We start from the raw sequence: 21,079 nt of genomic DNA, 5'->3' as shown, positions 1-21,079 counted from the left end.
TAGATTGCACAGAGAGAGATATATCCCGATATAATGAGAAATTACCGGTTAATCTTTATAGTTCAGCACTAGGGTCTTAAAAAAGGAAATGGTTATTTTCCTTTAACAACAAATCCCTTAAAAATAATAGCACACAAAGTTCAGTCTGTCAAGGTATTTTTTTTTACAAATAAAAACACACAAATCCGCTCTTGTTTGTATTACCTATGATAAAATATATTTTAGAAATGTATTATTATTATTATTAATAGCACCAGCAGATTACCTAGCGCTATTGCTGTGGCAAGTATATAATTTAGAAATGAATAAATACACTGAAGCAGTAGTGGTCTTTGTGAGCTTATTGACTGTTAGGTAAATGGTAGATTCCTGCAGTTTTACTTGTTCACCTCTTGCTGAAAGATGCTCCTGTTTTCCGCTTATAGTGTTTCAATATATATATATATATATATATATATATATATATATATATAAAATGGCACAAAAATACGAAAAATCAAATAAAAAATGTGAATTTCTTTTGTACCTCAATGTATAGTCAGCAAATTATTAATTATTATTAAATTATTAAACTACATAAAAATGAATCTTGCTTTTTTCTGCTGTAACAAATTGAATCCAAACAATAAAATTCTTATAGAAACTACATATATAAATATATAACATTATATATCATTATGTAAATTATATTATACATAGGGTTTGATAGATGATAGACTGTTTTGTTTCTGATAGATAGATAGATAGATAGATAGATAGATAGATAGATAGATAGATAGATATTCATTAACGGTCTTGAGGAATGGCAGTGAACAGGTTAAACTGACAGCCTGTTGCTGAGTGTTGGGACGAAGTCCCATTTCGTTGCTCCTCAGAATCAGGATGAAAATCTGGGAAGTCGCCATCCCGTTGCACCTCTAAACAGTTTTAACAACTCCCAGCGTAAACCTTCTCAACCTATAAAAAGGAAGCCTTAACTTTTTATTAAGGTGCTAAACTGAGCTTACTGAACTAAAAAATACCAGTCTTCTTCGTCTTTAAACGAAGGGGAAGAAAACCCTCAGCCAGTGTGATATCATTATGGCGTAATTAGGTGAAAACGTGACTAATTGTACTGCGTGCGTAAACTTTAGAGCAGAACGTTTAAGAGAACCCCCTCAACCCCCCACACACAATGTATGTGTCCTGTACCAAAGGCTTGCAATTATTCCAGTATATTGGCACATATAGGTGTAGCTCCCTCACACCTAAATGTTCATTATCACCATCTATATTAGTAGTGAAGAGACAGTATAAAACATACTGGTACTGAGGGAGAAGAGGGCCTTGCCCTTGTGAGCTTACAATCTATAACAGTTTATAAAGACATTGAATGTTAAACATATTGCTTAAAAATATTAATAGATACAAGCTGATGAGTGATTTCAATTTCCAGTATAGTCTACTTGCTTTGTGGAACTTACATATTTTTAAATAATGTTTCCAGGTTGTATATCTGGGCTCTTTGCTCTTAAAATAACCCTAAATTCACTAGCAGGCTGCATTAGCTCATTAGTACTGTGAGTTCAGCATAATGAATAGGCACGGGGTGTGGGGTGCTCGGGGGATAAAAGCGGAGATCAGGGTTACAAAGCCCTGCAAGTTCAGCCTGTCTAACGGATTTGGAAGTAGGTCTGGGACTGGGTTAATCCTGAGGCAGTGATTGGTCGGCTATCAAGTTGATTGACACTTCACACGACTCCTCCCTGTCCCGCCGCTTTATTGTCATTAATGAGCAAGTCCTTTGCAGCGCTCTCCTGCTTGCAAGTGCTGACAGATCGCCGCTACAAATTTCAATTACAAGCTCTAATTTGTGTCCTGCGCGCTTTCTAACCCGTGTCAGTCCTTCCTGGCCCGCCAGACGAGTCAGATCTTCAAGCCAGTAGGGGAAGGGAAGAGAAGAGGTTGAGAAAACGTCTCAAAGAGGGGTTGTTTTTTTTAATCCTGAGCATATTTTGGGATCACCTGGATTTCCACAGGACTGGATTATAATAACTTCACGACTGTTGTAAGAGGGTATGTCCCGGTGCTTATGCTAGAGAGACCACCTTACGCTCCAGAGATTGCCCCGTGATTAGGAGCGGGTGTAGGAAGCGGGCCTGGGTGTATAGGAGACAAGCTGGGAGTAAAGCAGGCACATCGGCTGAGTCCATTGAGGAGGGATGGCAGAGAAGAGAAGGTCTCCTTGCACCTTGAGTCTGAAAGCTCACGCGTTTTCGGTGGAGGCTCTCATCGGGGCTGAGAAGCACCAACAACAGCAGAAAAAGAAGCGCAGAAAACTGGAAGATGGCCCTGGGGAGAGGGGCTGTACAGAGGGATCGGATCTGCCCCCCAAACCGCTGCAGCAATCCGGAGCCATCGAACTGGAGCACTCTGTGTGCAGCATACTGGGGTCCTGTGAGTATCACTACACGGAACTCTGCATGAGAACTGGAGCAGCCACTCAGTGCTTAGGGTTTTAATGCTGTCAGAATGTTTCTGATCAATGCTCTCTTTATGGCTGAAGTCACAGCCCGTGTTACGACTTAATAATACACTATGTGTTTTATATAAATTACATTTATTATTTATTTATTATTATTATTTTTTTAAAATAGTTAGAACATATGCAAGTCCAGAAGCATCAGCTATGTATATGAGCGTGGATTCATAAAATTGATACACTAAAAATAGGGTATGGATTTAACTGTATATATCTAAATATCTAGATAGATATAGGATATAGTATACATGTCAAAAATATATAGTCTTATTAGTCTGAATACTAATTCTAATACAATTTGGGATGGGGTTAATACTTTTTTTTTGCACTTTCATTGTAACTGAAATGTATTATTATTTTATTCCCGATTTAATCAAATATTAATAGCTTTAAATTCCAATTGTCCCGAATTAATAGCGCTGTGATTAAGTCCCCTAGTAGTAAATAACTTCAAATCATTTTAATGTGATTTTAGAGTGGATTGTGTTATCTGTGATAATTTGATCACAAGGGATTGAATTCCTGTGCTCTGCTATTGAAACAATAAAAAGGGATATATTTTGTCCCAGGATGATAGAATTTAGCCCCCAGTACCGAAATGTTTGATACAAAGTTCTATAATACAATATGTCCCATGATGATAGAATTTAGCCCCCAGTACCGAAATGTTTGATACAAAGTTCTATAATACTATAATACAGTATGTATTATGTATTTTTATTTTTTAAGCTTCTTGTTCGGGACCAATAGATAGAAAGTACTATCTTTTTGGGAAATGACTAATCTATTTGCTATGAAACAAATCAGTTTACCAGGTTATTAAGTTTAGTCTTGTAGCTATATAATAGAAATAATGAAAAGAGCTCACAGATGTTGCTTTTGTTCTATAAGTACTAATACTAGAATTTGTCATCAGTTAGTAAGTGCTATTGTCTTTTACTGTCAAGCTTCTGCTTATTTTTATTGTACATAAAGATGTGTGTGTAAATAATTAGGTAATACATTAAAAATATAAATATATATAATAAAATAATTTAGTACATTTTATTACATTTAAAAAAATCCTTATGTACATTATAGGAACCATCACATTATAATAAAATAAATCTGTCTGGAAATTAAGCGATGACAGACATGATCTATGATATTTATTCGGTAACTGATGATGGATTCATGTTTCTATTATTATAATTTTTTTAACGTTATTTTTTTTTATTCAAACCAGACAAACGAAAACATGATTACGTTTTGCATTTCAGTTTAATTACAGTTATTAGGTAGTTAGTAGCCATGAAAGATATACAAAAATGCATATAGGTCCATTATTAGCTGGTTGGGTGCACTATATAATTTGTTCCATATGGATTCACAGCTCCCACTGAAGAAGGATATGGGGCAGTGAAATCTTCTGGTACTGATACCTCTTCTCCCATGTCCTCACCGGTTGTCCCAACACCAGTGGCAGCTTCCCCACTGCCCAGAGTAGATCTACAAGGAGCGGAGCTGTGGAAGCGCTTTCATGAGATCGGGACAGAAATGATCATCACCAAGGCCGGGAGGTGAGGAAAATTTCATTCACTCTTTCAAACAAGGTGAAAATATCCGAACTGTAGCATAACCATTTGAAGGTTGATCTGCAGCTTAGTTAAAAGCCAGTGAGATCAGCCAAGAGTCTGTAATCCATCAACAGGCTTGGATTTGGTTTTACTGCATGAGAAGCTATTGACACTCTCTTGGACAAGGTAGGGCACACTCATTTTTGGTAGAGTTCAGTCGTTTCATTTAGAAGTTTTTCCATGGTGATGTATTTGTTGGACAGATCCCATGCACCGTTAATTATCCCATTACCTGAGCCATGAGATGATCGCAAAATCCACTCGGGGAAACAGTTTACACCAGAGTGTTAGCTAATAATAACAGGCGATCAGGAGCATAAATGGGACTAAAATATACCTTTTCACTTATACAGGACTAAAGCTGCGGCCCTACTTAATAGACAGATTCTGCATCTAGAGTCCTATAGTGTTACAATTAGAGACCTAACACTTAGCCAGTGATCCCAGCAGATGTGTCAAGAAACAAGCACCTAGATCGGGAAGTTAGTTTGCTGTTAAAATAACAAGGCGCAGTTCAATTGATATATATAATTTGCAAGGATAAATGTAATGAAAATTGAATATGCTTTGTTAAATCTGTTAAAAAAAACATCTTCATCTGGTGAAAGTGATTAATTGTGGTTCCTCCTTTTTTTAAACTCGCTGCAGGAGGTTCACATACAGATTAACATATATTAAAGCTAGCGAGACTGGGTCGCCCACACCTAAATTGAAGCTTACAGAGTTATGAAGTGTGTGCAGATGGCAACTTTATTCCAGGAGCCCAGAATCCCAGCATTCTAAAGGTTTACTGCTCATTACACCCAGATCCTTGAATTCCGTCTTATTCAAAAAGGACACGGTTCAAAGACATACGTATAAAGAACCCTGGAAATTATACCACTAACCCAGCTTATTAAATATTGCAAAAACATATTTTATGAAATCCATATGTTAGCGTCTAGATTTCAGTAAGTATACAGCAAGAATTTGAATGTTGATCTAAACAGTACAATGCAGGGCTTGTCCAGTGAAGTTTCTGCCAAAGTCTCTCTCTGTGACACAGGTGCACAGAAAAAAAGCCAAAAATAAGAGTATATAGTTGGCTTTATATTAGTTATACACAGGGTCTGCCATTCACAGGGGACTCTAACTGGGCTGACTAGCAAGGGGCCATTTCTTTCAAATGTAAAAGTGGTTTAAAGAGGTTAAAACTACTGCACTAAATAAAGCTATACATAAAGCTATATTTAAATTTTGATGGAAAATGCTACAAATTGACACAATCACCACAGCAAAACAATAGAAATAACAATAATAAAAATGCAAGGTTCCCCCTGCGATCAAGAACTGCTTTAGGCCAATGAATATATGTCTAAATTCAACATCAAGGTGAAAGCTCCAACTTGTTTTGAAATACATTGGTTGGCTTATATTTTTACAGAATGTTTGATATAAAAATTCTGTATTCCGTTTTACATGAAAAAGACTTTATTATTTAGTAGTAGCAGCATTGCCGTATTTCCTTTAACTAAACCTATGATATTAATTCTTTTTTTTTTAGACGAATGTTTCCAGCAATGAGAGTGAAAATATCAGGTTTAGATCCTCACCAGCAATATTATATTGCTATGGATATCGTACCAGTCGATAATAAGAGATATCGGTAAATATTCCTGCACATTTCCTTTATTATTTTTATTTATTTACCTAAATATGATACTTGATTTTATTTTTGCGCTATTTCGGTCTTTTATCGTATGAAGTAAGATTAATAAGACTAAATCATGTATTTGTAAACTATAAGTGCATATTTATTTTTGCCAGTCTTTGCTTATGTTGTGTGATAACAAATGAAAACTTGGTAATTTCGGAACAAATAGAAATTCAAAAACGTTTTATAAACCTAAACCTGAGATTCCCAAATAGGAAACTGGTGATGGGAACTTTTTAAATCGGTGACACAGAGCATTAACCTTCTATTGTTTTCAATTTCAAAATCACACTACAAGTAACAATGTTTTGAAGCATTTGTTCTTAATAAATAGGAGCGATAACTGTTATTTATTAGTATAGTATAGTATTTCTGCTTGATTCACAAAAAAGGTCCGACTTATTATTAAATTAGACCATGGCTTTTATATCTGAATCGAACACTGCAGACGTCTTACTATTTTATACGTATACTATATATATATATGATATGTAACGAGGTGGTAACCACCAATTTCTACATTTTAGCCACATACTCACTATAGGTTAAGATATCCTGGGACACTATGGGTTAAAAGCACTATATATGCTGGACTATAAACTTGACAGACAGTCATTTAAATACATGTTACTAGGAAAGAGTGTGTTTCCATTAAAGTCCTTTAAACCTGAAACGTGTTATTCTCATTGTATTGTCACGACAGTTCTAGTGGAAATGGTAACTAGGCACACAGACAGGCGTGTAAAGTTCATTTCTATATTTCTAAAAAATAAATATCATCCATAGAGTCCATCGGGGCTGCCGTGATCGGTTTTGAGCCCTAATTGTTTTAACATGTTTATTTATTAACTGTTCTAGAGTCTGTCTGTTTATTTACTTACACTTTTTACGGCACGGTAATTTATAGGTGGGCTGTACAATGCATTCTGGTGTTAGCATTTGTGACTTTTGATACTACTAGAACATTTTGAACATTAGCTTCCCTGTATAATTGAATTGGATTTGATAGTTTGATTTCTTCATTTCTGGTGAGATGTGTATTACAGTTACAAGTATTAACATACAATGGAATATAATATTTATTGTTTGTAACTATATATACACACACACATATATCTATCTATATAAATATATATATATATATATATATATATATATGTATTATTAATATATATATATACACATATATAGATATATATATATGTAGATAATTACTATGTATTTGCACTTTTACCACCATTTTCTTTTCCCATACAGTTATGTCTACCACAGTTCAAAATGGATGGTGGCAGGCAATGCAGATTCACCTGTGCCTCCACGAGTGTATATCCACCCAGACTCCCCAGCTTCAGGAGAGACCTGGATGAGACAAGTCATTAGTTTCGACAAACTGAAACTTACCAATAATGAGCTGGATGATCAAGGACATGTGGGTATTCCAATCATAGAATAAAGGCTTGTGCATTCCTCTTACTAATAGCATACATATGTCATGATGCCTCTAAGTGTTGTAAATGGTTATATGTTACAATTACATATTTTGTGCTGTAGTGGATCATGTTACCACAAAATCTTAATCTTAAAAAATAAGGAATTTATCTCTAAATATCTGTGGCCATCTCTTTGTAAATTAATTTAAGATCTCTTTACAAGATTGATCTGCCACAATATTAATGAATCTGTAAAAACAATAAATTCATATTGATTCATGAGTTACTTGGGAATGGACACAAATGTAATCAATAATTATTATTTTATTGGAGGAGTTGGGCTATGCAATCAAAATATGACACAAGATCAGAGAAGAAAATACTTTTGAATAGTTTAAAAAATATTATTTATAGTTAAATTTCTTGTAAACATATTTAGTATGATGAATACATTTATCACTAGAATATATTTGAATCCACTTAAGTAAAAGTCACCATATTTAGGCTGGTCTTAACTATCCTTATATTAGGTACCTGCATCTCATATCTTTCCTAAATTTTTCTAACTTACACAAAAGTGTGGGGTCACTTAAAAATGTCCTTCTGAAAAGCAGCGTTTGTTCATTATGGAATATCTTCATAGGTGTATATCTTTATCAGCAACCATCCCTCCTGTGTTCCAGTAGCATGTTGTGTTTGCTTAAACAAGTTTCATTTTAAAAGGCTAATTGATTATTGGAAAACCCTTTTGCAAATATGTAAGCACAGTTACAAATGTCCTTGTTTTCCATAACAAAAGCGAAGTGGTCCCAAACTAATGGTAGTGGCATGTAACTTTGACACCCAATATTACTTTACCACATTTACATTTGTCAAAGCATGTGACATACATTGTGCTACCCATGATAAGCAAAATAAGCAGTCCCTTTTACACTTAAAACTATAATCATATCATTATATTAGCTTAGAGCTCTTAAGTTGAGAATTCACAAATTGTTCACGAATTCATTATTTTACTATATAGAGAGTATTATGACTATTAGGGAATGAAGGCAGATATAAAATAAACAACATAAAAATGTACAATATACAAAAATAACACTAACATCAAGAAAACAAAGGGACCAGGAGCAGGTACTGCTCTTGCAAATGTATAATCCATTAGATATAATTTTGTTGCTTAAAAACACTGTGTATTTTAAAATTTGTGGCTATATTTTTATAATTTTATTATAATTACAGCTATTTTAGGAGGGAAACAGTAGCATGATCTGCAAGTGGCTCATTGCTATACTGTAGCACTCAAAATACATTGGCTGTAGTCTTCTAGACAAATAAAGGGGTCTTATTTTTCTTATTATTTATATCACATAAGAAGCTGTGTACTTCATAACCAAGTGTATGTTATGGGTTTGTGTATTAAATGAGTGTTGGTTTTGAGCTCCTCACTGACTAGAGAATCAATGAGAGAGAAAGTAGGTTTAAAATAGCTTCTAGCCATGTGCTAAATAAAGACAGTTTGCCTGTAGCCAGCTACACAGGCTAAATTGTCTCTCTTATTTTAAGTTCCAAGTGCTCCTTTAATTGTGGGAGTCTCCTAATGTAAATCAATACATAAAAATGTTTACTATTGTTTGCACAGTGTTAAAAATGTGTTAAAAAACAACTCTTTTAAAATAATAACCTAGGTTATGAAAAGCCTTTATTCTCTGTGATTAGGGGGAAAAAAATATATTATTATTTAGTTATTTCTAAAGGGAAGGCATAAATCCTTTGTAATCGAGTTACCAAATGTTAGAGATATTATCTACCATTCCTCCTGTGATTATCCTATGAAGTTCATATTCCATTTACATTGATTAGTGTACAAATGGGAAATTATGAATATGTGTGATAAGAATTGGTGACAGAAATTTTGAAGAGGGACATGCTTTTGAAAAATAGACATTTTTTACATCTAGATGCCTAAATATCTAATACAGCATAAAGTTGTAGCTTTGATATTTTTTGACTTAAGGAATGTTGAGAATAATGTACCAGTTGAATATTATTACCTTTCTGGGACTTAAGACCTAATAGCAGTTTGCTTAGGTAAAAAGGCACAAAGCATAGTTAAAATGATACCATTTATTGGCTAACTGAGAGTTTAATAGTGAGCTTTCGAGACCAAGTTGTTAGGTCTCTTCCTCAGGCATTAATCAACCTTTTTATCATTTTAATATGTAAAAAGGCGCTGAACTATAAAACTGAAGTGCTCTGTTTGACACCTTCAAAAAGCAGCTACAGTAACAACAATGAATATTTAAAGTTTCTTAACAAGAAGTATGTCAAACTGTTGTTTTTCTCTATCATCAAAATGTAGTCATGGTAGTTTATTTAAATATTTTTTTTTCATAATTGGAAACAAGTGACTTTTTTCTCTGTTACTGAAAGACATAGTGCTTATTGTTTCCATGAAAAGCTTAGAATCAGCTAGCTGCATCAAAAGGGTATAAGAATGGTCAACGTACAGCTTTCCTCACAGTTTGTTCTTCATTATTCATGGCTTCAACCAAGATTTTGAAGTCATCAGCATTAAAGTAAGTTAGTTTTAGCTTTTGAAGTTTCAGGATGAAAACCAAGCCACAATTTAAAACATAGTTTCGATGGCCACTCAACTGAGAATCATTATGATCAGAGAAGAATTTGGAATCCCCCAGAATATAATTGTAGAATAAATGTGAAATTAATGTATTCCTAATGTGTCACATTAAAACACCTTTTTAAACTTAGCATTTGTAGCTATTGAAAAACAAATGTTTAGCGTGAAGGCAGAGTCTGAAATATTTCTTGCTATATAAATTTTTTTATAATTACTTTCAGATTATCCTTCATTCAATGCACAAATACCAACCACGTGTCCATGTCATCAGGAAAGACTGTGGTGATGAACTTTCACCAGTGAAGCCTATTCCAGCTGGAGAAGGGGAGAAAGCATTCTCATTCCCTGAAACCATATTTACTACTGTCACAGCTTATCAGAATCAACAGGTAAATCATCCTGTAAATGTTTGATCATTTCATTTGGAAGATGGTTGCTCTGTTTTTAACTTGCTACACCTATGCGTTTTGGTCGAAATAAGAATTTATGAAATGAGCTATGGAACTTGGCAATGTGCACTGGTTCAAGTGAGACAACATCATTGGAGAAAGATTTGCCTCTTTCCTTGAAGTAAGAGTATATAAACATGTATGGGATATGCATGTGGCTATCCTGAATATAAGAAGGGCCGAAAACGGATTATGGTTTGAGTCTTTACAGTCCAGCCAGTTCTTATATGCTATTGAATTCTATGTTTCTGATAGTTGATAAAACCCAGGTGTTGTATACATCTTTTTGGGTTTGCTGCAAGCCTGGACACTGTAACACGCTCAGCAAGTTTGGCCACCGTCACTACGTGAGCATAAAAACTTATCGTGCAGCCGCGCATATCATGTCATCAGCTGCACTCAGGTCATCGGACATCCGTTGGCCTTAAAGTGCCAGGGCTGTTTTGTCATCACCAGTGCTGCCCTGTCATCGTCAGTCCGGCCCTGGTTTGGTGTTTGGGTGGATTCTGGATACATGGACAGGTTTGACAGGCCAATGCAAGTGACTATTAAACTTACTGCTTTCCGAAAGGCTTCCAGACATATTTTTGATAGGCCATCCAAAACTTTAAGTATAGTTCCTGGCAATTCAAATAGACCTAGTAATAACTATGTTGTCAGAATTTTCCGCCTCCACTTGAGAACCTACACTACTTCTGGTAAAGTCAATACAATATACACAATAAAAAGCTATGAACTGACATATCTATATTATCACTATATCAAAAAGACTATTTGAACAACAACTGTAATAGTAGAGAGTTAAGCAAAGTTGATAATACTTAAGGGGAGGCTTCCTAACACATTCTATGCGAATTACGTTTGTTTTCCCAGGGAATCACAGATAGAGTTTATTGGATTTATGCATGCTGTGCACTCCACATATGTTTAATGGAATGCTTAAATAATTTGGAGTATTTTCTAGCTTGGAATTTGACTTGTACAGCAAGTGTTATTACAGCGAGTCCCTATTTAAATATTTGTATACAAAACAATCTTCTACAAAATAAATTAAAATTTTAAAACATGTTGGGATGATTGGAGAAACTATTGTAGCATTTGTAAACAGGATATTTTTTTGAAAGAAGATTGGATCTTAAAAAACTACAGTTTCTATTTTTTTTTTTTATATAAACATAAATGTGTGTGTATGTATGTACCTAAATGAAGACACTTCCTTGATTTAGTAGGCTTTTTAAATGCGTATCACATGACCAGGGAAGAATCTTATTAAAATAAATAAAGCAAACAAAATAGATAACTTTTTATTTTATTTTAATATACCAGTTTAGTGGTATCTCAGCTGTAGAGAAATACATACCTCATACTGAGGTTTCTTCTTTTGAACATTTGTGTTTACCAAAGCTGCCAGATCTCTTTTAGAATTAGGAGACCAACTTAAAAGTAGCATTTGTCAAAAATTCTAGGTAGCTGATAAAACATGACCTTTTTGAGGTGGTAAATAAGTGGAACATCTTCCCATCATAAGTGGGAGAGGTTACATCATTAAGATATCCTAAAAATGTACTGAAAAAGAGTCTTACATCAAGAAACATGGGCAAACTAGATGGGCCGAATGATTCTTGTCTGCTGTCAAGTTCAATGTTTCATTGCATTTGATTTTTTGGGAATAATCAAGAAAACCACTAACAAACAATAAATATTTTTCTTTGTTATTCTGTACATTTGTAATTGCTATTTGATTACATTGCTAAGGATAGCAATATTTTTGGTAACTAGTAAAATGTATTCTTTATATATTTATTTTTATATGATTTTCTGTAGATAACAAGGCTGAAGATTGACAGAAATCCATTTGCTAAAGGATTTAGAGATTCAGGACGTAACAGGTTAGTGACAATCTTTAAATTTGTGTTTTTAAAACTATTGTTTTCTGTATTTTACTAATATGTCATTGTTAAATATGCTTTCTATCAATGAAGGTAGAAGGAAACTAAGCCTATACTTACATCTACTTAGAAGTTTCTATGAAAATAATAAAATAGATTATGGTAGAGGTGCAGCTATGCAAAACCTGGGATTTTAACAATCATTACAATGTATACATTGGCTCTAAGCAGACATAAAAGTGGTTATGCATAAAAAAAGCAATTATGGCAGAAAGTCTAAAAAATTAACTTACCACCATACTGTACATCCCAACATATCAAAGAGCCAAAGAGGGACATGTGATTACATGTGACTTTATGACCTATTTATAGAGATTTATGTACCTGAATAAGGCATTTAGAAGAAGAATAGTGTAGGGTAGTTTATTGGCACATCTATTGTATGCTGTTTAAACACACATTATAGTGACCTTTGAGGATCTAGAACACTGAAAAAAAAAACCCTATGCACATATTATGCACCCTGTCACCATAACTTGTAGTCTGCTATGTTCCTGATTTCTAACACTTGTTTGCAGATTATTAGTTTCTTTTAGTAATACCCTAGGAATATCTTTGATTTATAGGGATGTTTTGTGGTACATTATAATGCACAAATTAATCCCAAAGTGATCTACTGACATTATTTGCAAAATGAAAGAGAACTCACTATAATTGAATTACATTTTGTGCTAAAGTGGACTCACTTTTTCAAGGTTCCATTTACATTTGCCTATATGCTGATCATACTGTATGATCCTTGCCTGCTTCATGATTATTGGAGGATGGGAAATACTCTTATTTAAAATGATTTTATTCTATAGAATATAGTTGTTACATATTTACCTAAATTATCACTACATAATGTTTAATTATGTAATGTGTTATGTTATTATAGTAGTATAATAGTGATGTATGCTAAAATTAATTCATTTATCAAAGGCAAAAATCAGTTTAGAATGTAACGTTCATTCAAGATATTGAATATAGATCATCAAATGGAGATAAATTGGACCAAATTCATTATCTGAGATCAAACGTATCACTGTTTTTTAATCTCATTTCACCCATTGCACTTTACAAAAAGGTTGCTGTTAATGACAAAGCCCGTACTCAAAATGCATTGTTTTTAATGGATTTTGGGACCGCCCATTGTCCTTAAGGGGTTAAATTACTGGATAGCTTTATTTTCAATATTGAATCCTCCCCATTAATTTTCACAGTTTCAAAGAATAAGTAATGAAAACCAAGAATATTGTAAAATCATATTTGCAAGCATTTTGTAGGGCTGAGTTTACTCTAATTCCATTACTTTAATATTAGGAGTGGTGTGTGATGGCTGGTGTAAGGGGGGCAGATACATGAGTTAGTAGCCAACAGTTTGTTCTAGTTGTATTATTTTCAAGACACAGAGTAGCAAAAACATCTTTGGTGTTACTTAAACAGCTAGCAAATTCTCTCATATAAGGCTTTTGCCCCCTCTGAAAAAAGTGTTTATTCATTTATAAAAAGGAATGCTTTTTCCCTCTAGCCTCTCACATTTGTTTGATCTATTAAAAAAGCTGACAGCCTAAAATCTGGTTTAGTTTAAGAGGTGATTTAATCAAAGCTTGGAATTAGTCTACTAACATCTAAGGCACTGGGACCCATGGATTTTACAGTGTGCAGACTACAAAGAACTAAGACTGAAAATAGGGTTAATTCCTGTGAACCCCCCATTTCAAACAGTTTAATTGAATGTGCATTTTTTTATGGTTATTGCATATTTATTCGTTTTATCTAGATGTTTAGTTAAATATTTCAATGTTTCCCTTTATCAAAGCTCCTTCTCGTATGGAGCACAAAAACAATGTTTATACCCTCGTCTATTAACTGTTTTTCATGAATGAACAGAATGATACATTTTTGTGATTAGATTATCGATTGCCGGCAAAAAAAGTGAGATTATGCAATGTTCAGCATTAAAGACTAGATGTACCTTACTGTTCTATTGTTCTAAAATAAATCACTCAGTAAATCTTTGGCGAAATATGCAGTTCTACAATTGCACGTTTCATCTATTTACAATAAAATGATCCCATGTCACATTTCTGTAAACATCAATATCTAACCAAAAAAAAAAAAAATCTAAATTGTAAACTATGGCAAAATTGAAAAGATGATCTGATAACTTTTCTTTCTAGGTAGTATTTTATAAAATTAATTTAGTAAAATGTTAACACTTGTTAACATGTTTATTGCTTCCCTAATTTGTTTATCTTTATGTCATCAATGACTCACTAAATTATTTAAAATAGGTCCTCTAAATATTGGGAATCATTTAATCCATACTTAACTTTTTTAAAGTGGTGGCAATTACTTTTTTGTTAAATAGCTGTTAAGCTATACAACTAAAATTCATAATTTGTTAACATTTACCCTTTTAAGAGTAAACATTCATTTTGTATTTTCCTAAGGATTAAAAAACTTTACACTTGTTTTTAAAGCATCTCATACCTTTGTCATTTATAAATTATATATATATATATATATATATATATACATTTTACATGCAAATATAGGGTATAATTATATCCTTGTATACAGTTGCAGGGTTTATTTAATAAAATTCAGAAGCTTAAGCTGTTAAAAGATATCCTGTGGAATATTAGCAGAGTGAAGGGTAATTTATGTGTTGAGAATAAAGTTCCTTTCTTTAGTTAATCTTTGAGTTTGACCTAATAAAATGTTATACCAGGAAGGCAAAACAATTTCGTCCCTTTAAATAATTGTAAGTATTTCACTAAAATAAATGTGGCCATTTGATTGCATAAATTAAAGGGTGATAAAACGTGGAAATTGTTCGAAGGCATCTTGTATAAATTATCGCCCCGGCTATAGTTCTCCAGGAGGTACCTTTTATCTCCTCTTTAACTAGAAGTGAAAAGTCTGGGTTACTGCAAAAAAAGGCATTTTTGTTGCCCAGCTTCAGCTAATAAATGCTTTATAGGGGTTGCCTGTACAATATCTGGGATCTCAGAAAAAGCTTGGTATAAAAATGGTTTCATAGTTACAATACAGCTTTAAACCTGGCATTAAATAAAAACAAATCACTTATAATAAAAGACGTTTTAGAAGTTTATTATTACCCGGTATATATTTTTTTTGCTGTTATGAGACCACTTAATCAAAATGTCTTACTTTTACAACTTCATCAGGACATACAATAACTCGTAACATTCTGCAAATCTTTGAGTAAGTCATTACTTTTTAGTACTGGACAGATTTGTTGCAGCTTTAGAGTGTTTATAACGCAGCGAGTGACCAAAATTACTGTTGTTTCCTTTTACTTAGTGCTTTATTGATATATATTCACTATATATATATATATATATATATATATATATATGTGTGTGTGTATATATATTTATGTGTAAAGTTTATGTAAGGCCGCACTGAGTCTCACAAAAGAATTGATGAGCCTATTCACCTGAGTGCATGCCAGGCCATAAATAATAGTCCATAGTAAGCATGCACTCATGGGTCTTGTAAGTGTAAAACAATAATTTGTATTTAAATTGACAAATCATCATCGATGTTTCAGTCTGTGTCCTGAACCTTTATCAAGATGTCTACTAAGGTTCTAAAAGCCGCTTAAGTAGATCCATCAAACAAAATTACCCAATCACTTCCTACACCTGTGTATCACCAGAACCACTGACTCGATAAAGCTGATCAAACCATTGAGTAAATAGATGGAAAGAAAGGAGCCTTTAACTGTTACCATGGTTGGCCCGTGATGCCAACTCTATGTTAACCCATAATGCTAACCTATTGATCAAATCTAGTTGATCAAACATATAGTGCGAGGGCCGACCATTTTGCCTGACATTCTTTGAACCATTAAAATTAAATGCAAATTAACTAGTTTATGCAAAGTTTATTGAAAACGGTATACTTTTCATTGTGTGACTTGGATGACAAATCTAAACAGGTGTTAAATCACTATGCCTTTAATATCAAAAAAACATCTATATTTGGGCAACTTATCTGGGGGGCCTTATCAGTCCAGAACACTGGCCGCAATTGGCCCTCGGGCCGGACTTTGGACATGCCTGGTCTAAGTGAACCTCTGAACAAGCGACTTCCTGAAACTCTAGAATAAAAAAATACAATATAGCAAAAACATTAATTCAAAAAAGAAATTATATTTCAGGCATTAAACATGTTGCAGTGTATTTAAATACACCTGACAGAGAAGAACCTCAAACTGACCAAAAATTACAGATTCCATAAATAAGTTTTCATAGCTCAAAAATGTACAGCTTGATTAGCTCAGAACATTACTGATAATGAATTATTGTAGAGTTTTAAAAAGGAAAAAAAATATATGTGTTCATTAGGGCCACTAGGAGAAACAGTGTCTACTCACATTGAAGTAGTAAGCAACCGTCTCTATGTATATATATATATATATATATATATATATATATATATATATATATACACTTGTATACATTTATTTTTTATGTTATTCGTATTCAGGATGGGCTTGGAAGCCTTGGTGGAGTCATATGCGTTTTGGAGACCATCTTTGAGAACACTTACTTTTGAGGACATACCTGGTATCTCTAAGCAAGGTAAAACTTAATGTGTGGGCTCATTAGAACTGTTCTCATAAACATAGTTAAAATGAAATATGAATGTTTAGCATGTTTGATAATTTTCTAGTATAAAACTATGGCTGTTGGTCACTTTGAGTTAAAGTAAGCTGGGGAGATTCTGAAATGTAAACTGGGTCATTTTTGATGTAGAACCTGTTGGGTAGGCTACTATAGGTAAAACAGGTCAACAAAAGACAAAATGTAATATTTGTTCAGTAATGCTTGAAGTATTATTGATTGTGTTAGACCTTTATTCTGGTGTATGTAAGACTTTATGTATTTGCCTTGGGTTTTAATGGTAACCGTAGGTGTCAGAAGCCCACTAAGGCCTCTGTTCACACTGTTGGTTTTTTATATTACTGATATGCTCCTTTATAGTAATATACAGAAATTGTCAATGCATAAAGCAAATAGTGACTGGTCAACAGGAGTCCTGTTTACTATACCAAGTACAGGAACAAACTTTCTTCATAAACTGAGTTACATGTGTTTAACATATTTTACTATACAAAGTCAAATACATATCATACATATAATAGTTAATACACATTGTACATGGGACCTTGATCAAGAAAGGTTAAAAGAAGGGAGTGCACAGCAGAGAATTACAGCCTACATAAAACAAGTAGGATATAGTCTTATGAAACATCTAACAAACAGGGAAAAAAACTGTTGCTATAAGAAAGATAGCTAGAGTAAGAAGGTATAACATACAGAATCTGGTTTTAGAGGAGGTGATTTACATAAAAGATTACAAAATAGAGAAGCTTTTTGGCAGTTTACTCTTGATACCTGTATACCAATGGGACTTAACATTAAACAGGAATTATTGTTACATTATGATTAAGATTTATTTGATACAATTTTGTCTTGGTCAAATCAGGTATTTTTATTCAAAAATTATTTAAGATCATTATGCAAGTGGTAAATATTACCTATATGTTTATGCACCTCCCTGTGATATTAAAGCACTGTGAGCAGGTTAAAAAACACACAATATACATGTAATAGCCTCATTGACATATATAAACACTATTGATCCACAAATAATATGTATATATTTGCTGTAGGTTGTGTTGCCGTGCTCACGCTGTTTACATTAGTCTTTTTCATCTTATTGCATCTAATTGTTTTGTAATTGGATTTTAATTGCACATGTGTTGATGACTAGTAATCTCACCACTCCCCCCTTTTTGTTCCCTTACTTAAGGGAAACAAATTCAGTGGTGAGTTATCTGTGATAAAGAGCGGGGTACCGCTTGAAACGCGTCAGATTTGGGGTTTCCTGTGTACTGGATGCACAGGCGTGAACTATGCTTTTTAATCATTAAGTAAAATAAAGCTGGAAGTTTTTTTTTTCAAATGCTGGATCGATCCCTTTGTTTTTTTTTTGATAACATACAGAATACTTAGCGCTACCTGTGGGGATTAGGAGCTGGCTTTTATAGAGGTGTTGAAGGTTACATGCATAACTTTGAATGTATGAAACAAAAAGCAATTGAATAGATATTTGTGGGGGGAACTGCACTTGGTAGATTTTGTGGACTATTCTTGCAGCGGATAAAAATATGTCCTCAATTACCATATTTGTAAATCTGTTATAATGCTGAATAATTAGTATAGTTAATGTTATTTCTAGAATATAATGAGACATTTTCCGCTGAAACTATTTTAGTTCATTTTTTGCACATGTATTTAAAATTGAATTTGCATTTTAGGAGGCCCTGGAGCTTCTTCTTTATTCTCGGGTTCTGGAACTTCAGCTACCCATTCTCACCTGCTACCTGGTTCACCCTGCTCTTCTCCAGCATTTAATCTTAATACAAACACCAGCCAGCTTTGTGGCTTTAATCCTGGAGATTACTCAGCCTGTGGTCGATCCAGCCTTGCACTTAACAGATATAGCACATCACTCGCTGAAACGTACAACAGACTTGCAAACTCAACAAGTGAAACCTTTTGCACTCCAAGGACCCCTGCCTACGTTGGAATGACAAGTAGTACATCAGTGAATATGTCTATGACTGGAAATGACAATGAAGCTTTTGGATGCCCCCCGTCTAGCCTGTCAATGCAAATTTCAGGAATGTCTCCGCAACTCCAGTACATTATGCCTTCTCCAACAAGCAATGCTTTTGGCAGCAACCAGCACCATCAAACACATTACAATACATTTAGACTGCACAGTCCATGCGCTTTGTATGGATACAATTTCTCTACATCCCCAAAACTGGCTTCTAGTCCTGAAAAAATTGTCTCCACGCAGGGAAGTTTTTTGGGTTCCTCTCCCAGTGGTACAATGACTGATCGTCAGATTCTCCCTCCTGTGGAAGGTGTACACATCCTTAATGGTACAGGGCAACAGAATTACTTTGAGCCTAGGAGTCTGGGGAGTTTAACATTGTCATCTTCTCAAGTATCTGCACACATGGTTTGATGGAATATGTAACACAAGTATATTTTACTTTTTTTGAATAGCCAACTTAATTTTCTCATATCTTAGTTTGTAAATATATTTGAAAACACAAATGCACTATGTTGCACCTAACAATCTGATACTCAGATCCATAAAGAATGAAAGACATAGCCTCCTTTTAATCTGGAAGGAGCAAGCAATTTTATTTTGCACCTCTTAGCACTTGAGACCTTCCTGAGCAGGAAACCACTCATGAATATGCATATCACAACTGATTTCCCTTTAATAATTTAAGTTCTGTCAAGTTATGAAATCAATTACATATATTTGTGAATAATACAACATGTTTTCTAAACTTTTCTTTCACCTAAAATAAGCGATACAGATCCTTAAAGAATAATGCTTTATTACCATGTTTATTTGAAATTTGAATTACCTGTTGAGCTGGTAAATAGCACTGACTATTTAAAGCAATGCAGTCTATGTAATATTTGCTGTTAATTCCCTACAAAAGTGGAGGTCAAAAAAGAAAATACCTTCTTGCTATCACTGAAAAGGTAAATTATCTATTTTTTAATAAACTTGTAGACCAACTATGACTCTACTATTTAAAAGAGTTGTATCAGATGAATTCTGGTATCTGCATCAGATCGAAACCTAATATTAGGATATACTGAACCTATCTGGCAGACTATGATATAACATTTGTGTTCATATTTTCATATTTGTGTTCATTTTTTTTTTAATCTTTACAGAATTTCAATTATTGAAAATCTCAGTGTACCCTTTTGCAGAAGGATTAGGTGGAGACATGCTTCTTTTGAATAATATTTTCTGTCCAGGAAAGTGATAAATAGAAAAGACCACTGCTCCCTATCTTGTCAATGAAACAGAACCCTCTTTATTTGGTATAAGTAAAGACCGTGCAAATTGTCAAATGCCGGCCCTCGGTCACTTCCACTACTGAACATAATATACATGATATTATGTTCAGTAGTGGAAGTGACCGAGGGCCGGCATTTGACAATTTGCACGGTCTTTACTTATACCAAATGAATTACTTGATGGATCAAAGTCTGTGACATCTGTTGTTCCAGTGGGCTGGGAAATCTGTGCTTAGAGAAATACAAAGTTATTTCTGGGAGTGATAATCCTAGGCTATGGCATCTTATTTGAACACATTAGTGTTAAAGTGGACAGTAAGGGAGCAAAGATAGAGAGATTTGTTCCGCCGAAGGCACAAACTGTAATGATGTAGACCCATTGGGACAACTGCACCATTCAGATCACTGTATATATTGTTACAAGATATTATTTTATATATATATGTGCCATTTCTTTCCTTGTGTATATGCATCAAATAGTCTGAAGACTGTATGCTGTGACAATGGATATCAATTAATATGTCTTCTTTGGTTTTAGGAAATATGTTTAATTATATAGCATTGGTATTAATTACCGTATTTGCTCATTTATAAAACACGTTTTTTTCCAGAGCAAATTCTCTGAAAAATACCCCTCATCTTATATTCCAGACGGTCTTATAATCAGACCTCAAATAGGTGACAGAGTGGCATATGGGGGCATATAAGGCATTTTTGTAGGCAGAGAGGCATATAGGGAGTTAAAAGGCATAATGTGGGGGCAGAGTGGCATAATGGGGGTTAAAAGGCATATAATGGAGGCAGGGTGGCATATAGGGGTGTATAAGGCATATCTGGGGGGCAGAGTAGCAAGCCGTG

The 21,079-nt window shown here is 33.9% G+C and overlaps 1 protein-coding gene across 1 annotated transcript; it reads left to right on the top strand.

Annotated features, from left to right (window-relative positions):
• The first annotated feature begins 2,201 nt into the window (after nt 1-2,201).
• LOC149302480 (T-box transcription factor TBX18-like) lies at nt 2,202-19,358 on the top strand. Its single transcript, XM_089482628.1, has 8 exons — nt 2,202-2,436; nt 3,894-4,080; nt 5,681-5,782; nt 7,088-7,259; nt 10,123-10,290; nt 12,175-12,239; nt 16,803-16,897; nt 18,643-19,358. Exons 1-8 carry the CDS (start codon nt 2,202-2,204, stop codon nt 19,356-19,358), a joined length of 1,740 nt encoding a protein of 579 aa, XP_089338754.1.
• Nucleotides 19,359-21,079: the final 1,721 nt, after the last annotated feature.

The sequence above is a fragment of the Sceloporus occidentalis genome, unplaced genomic scaffold (genome assembly GCF_023333645.1).
Source record: "Sceloporus occidentalis isolate IW3139 unplaced genomic scaffold, rSceOcc1.0.p SCAF_19, whole genome shotgun sequence".
Taxonomy (NCBI): domain Eukaryota; kingdom Metazoa; phylum Chordata; class Lepidosauria; order Squamata; family Phrynosomatidae; genus Sceloporus; species Sceloporus occidentalis.
The sequence above is the reverse complement of the archived record's forward strand: the minus strand, read 5'-3'. Positions and strand labels throughout refer to the sequence as shown.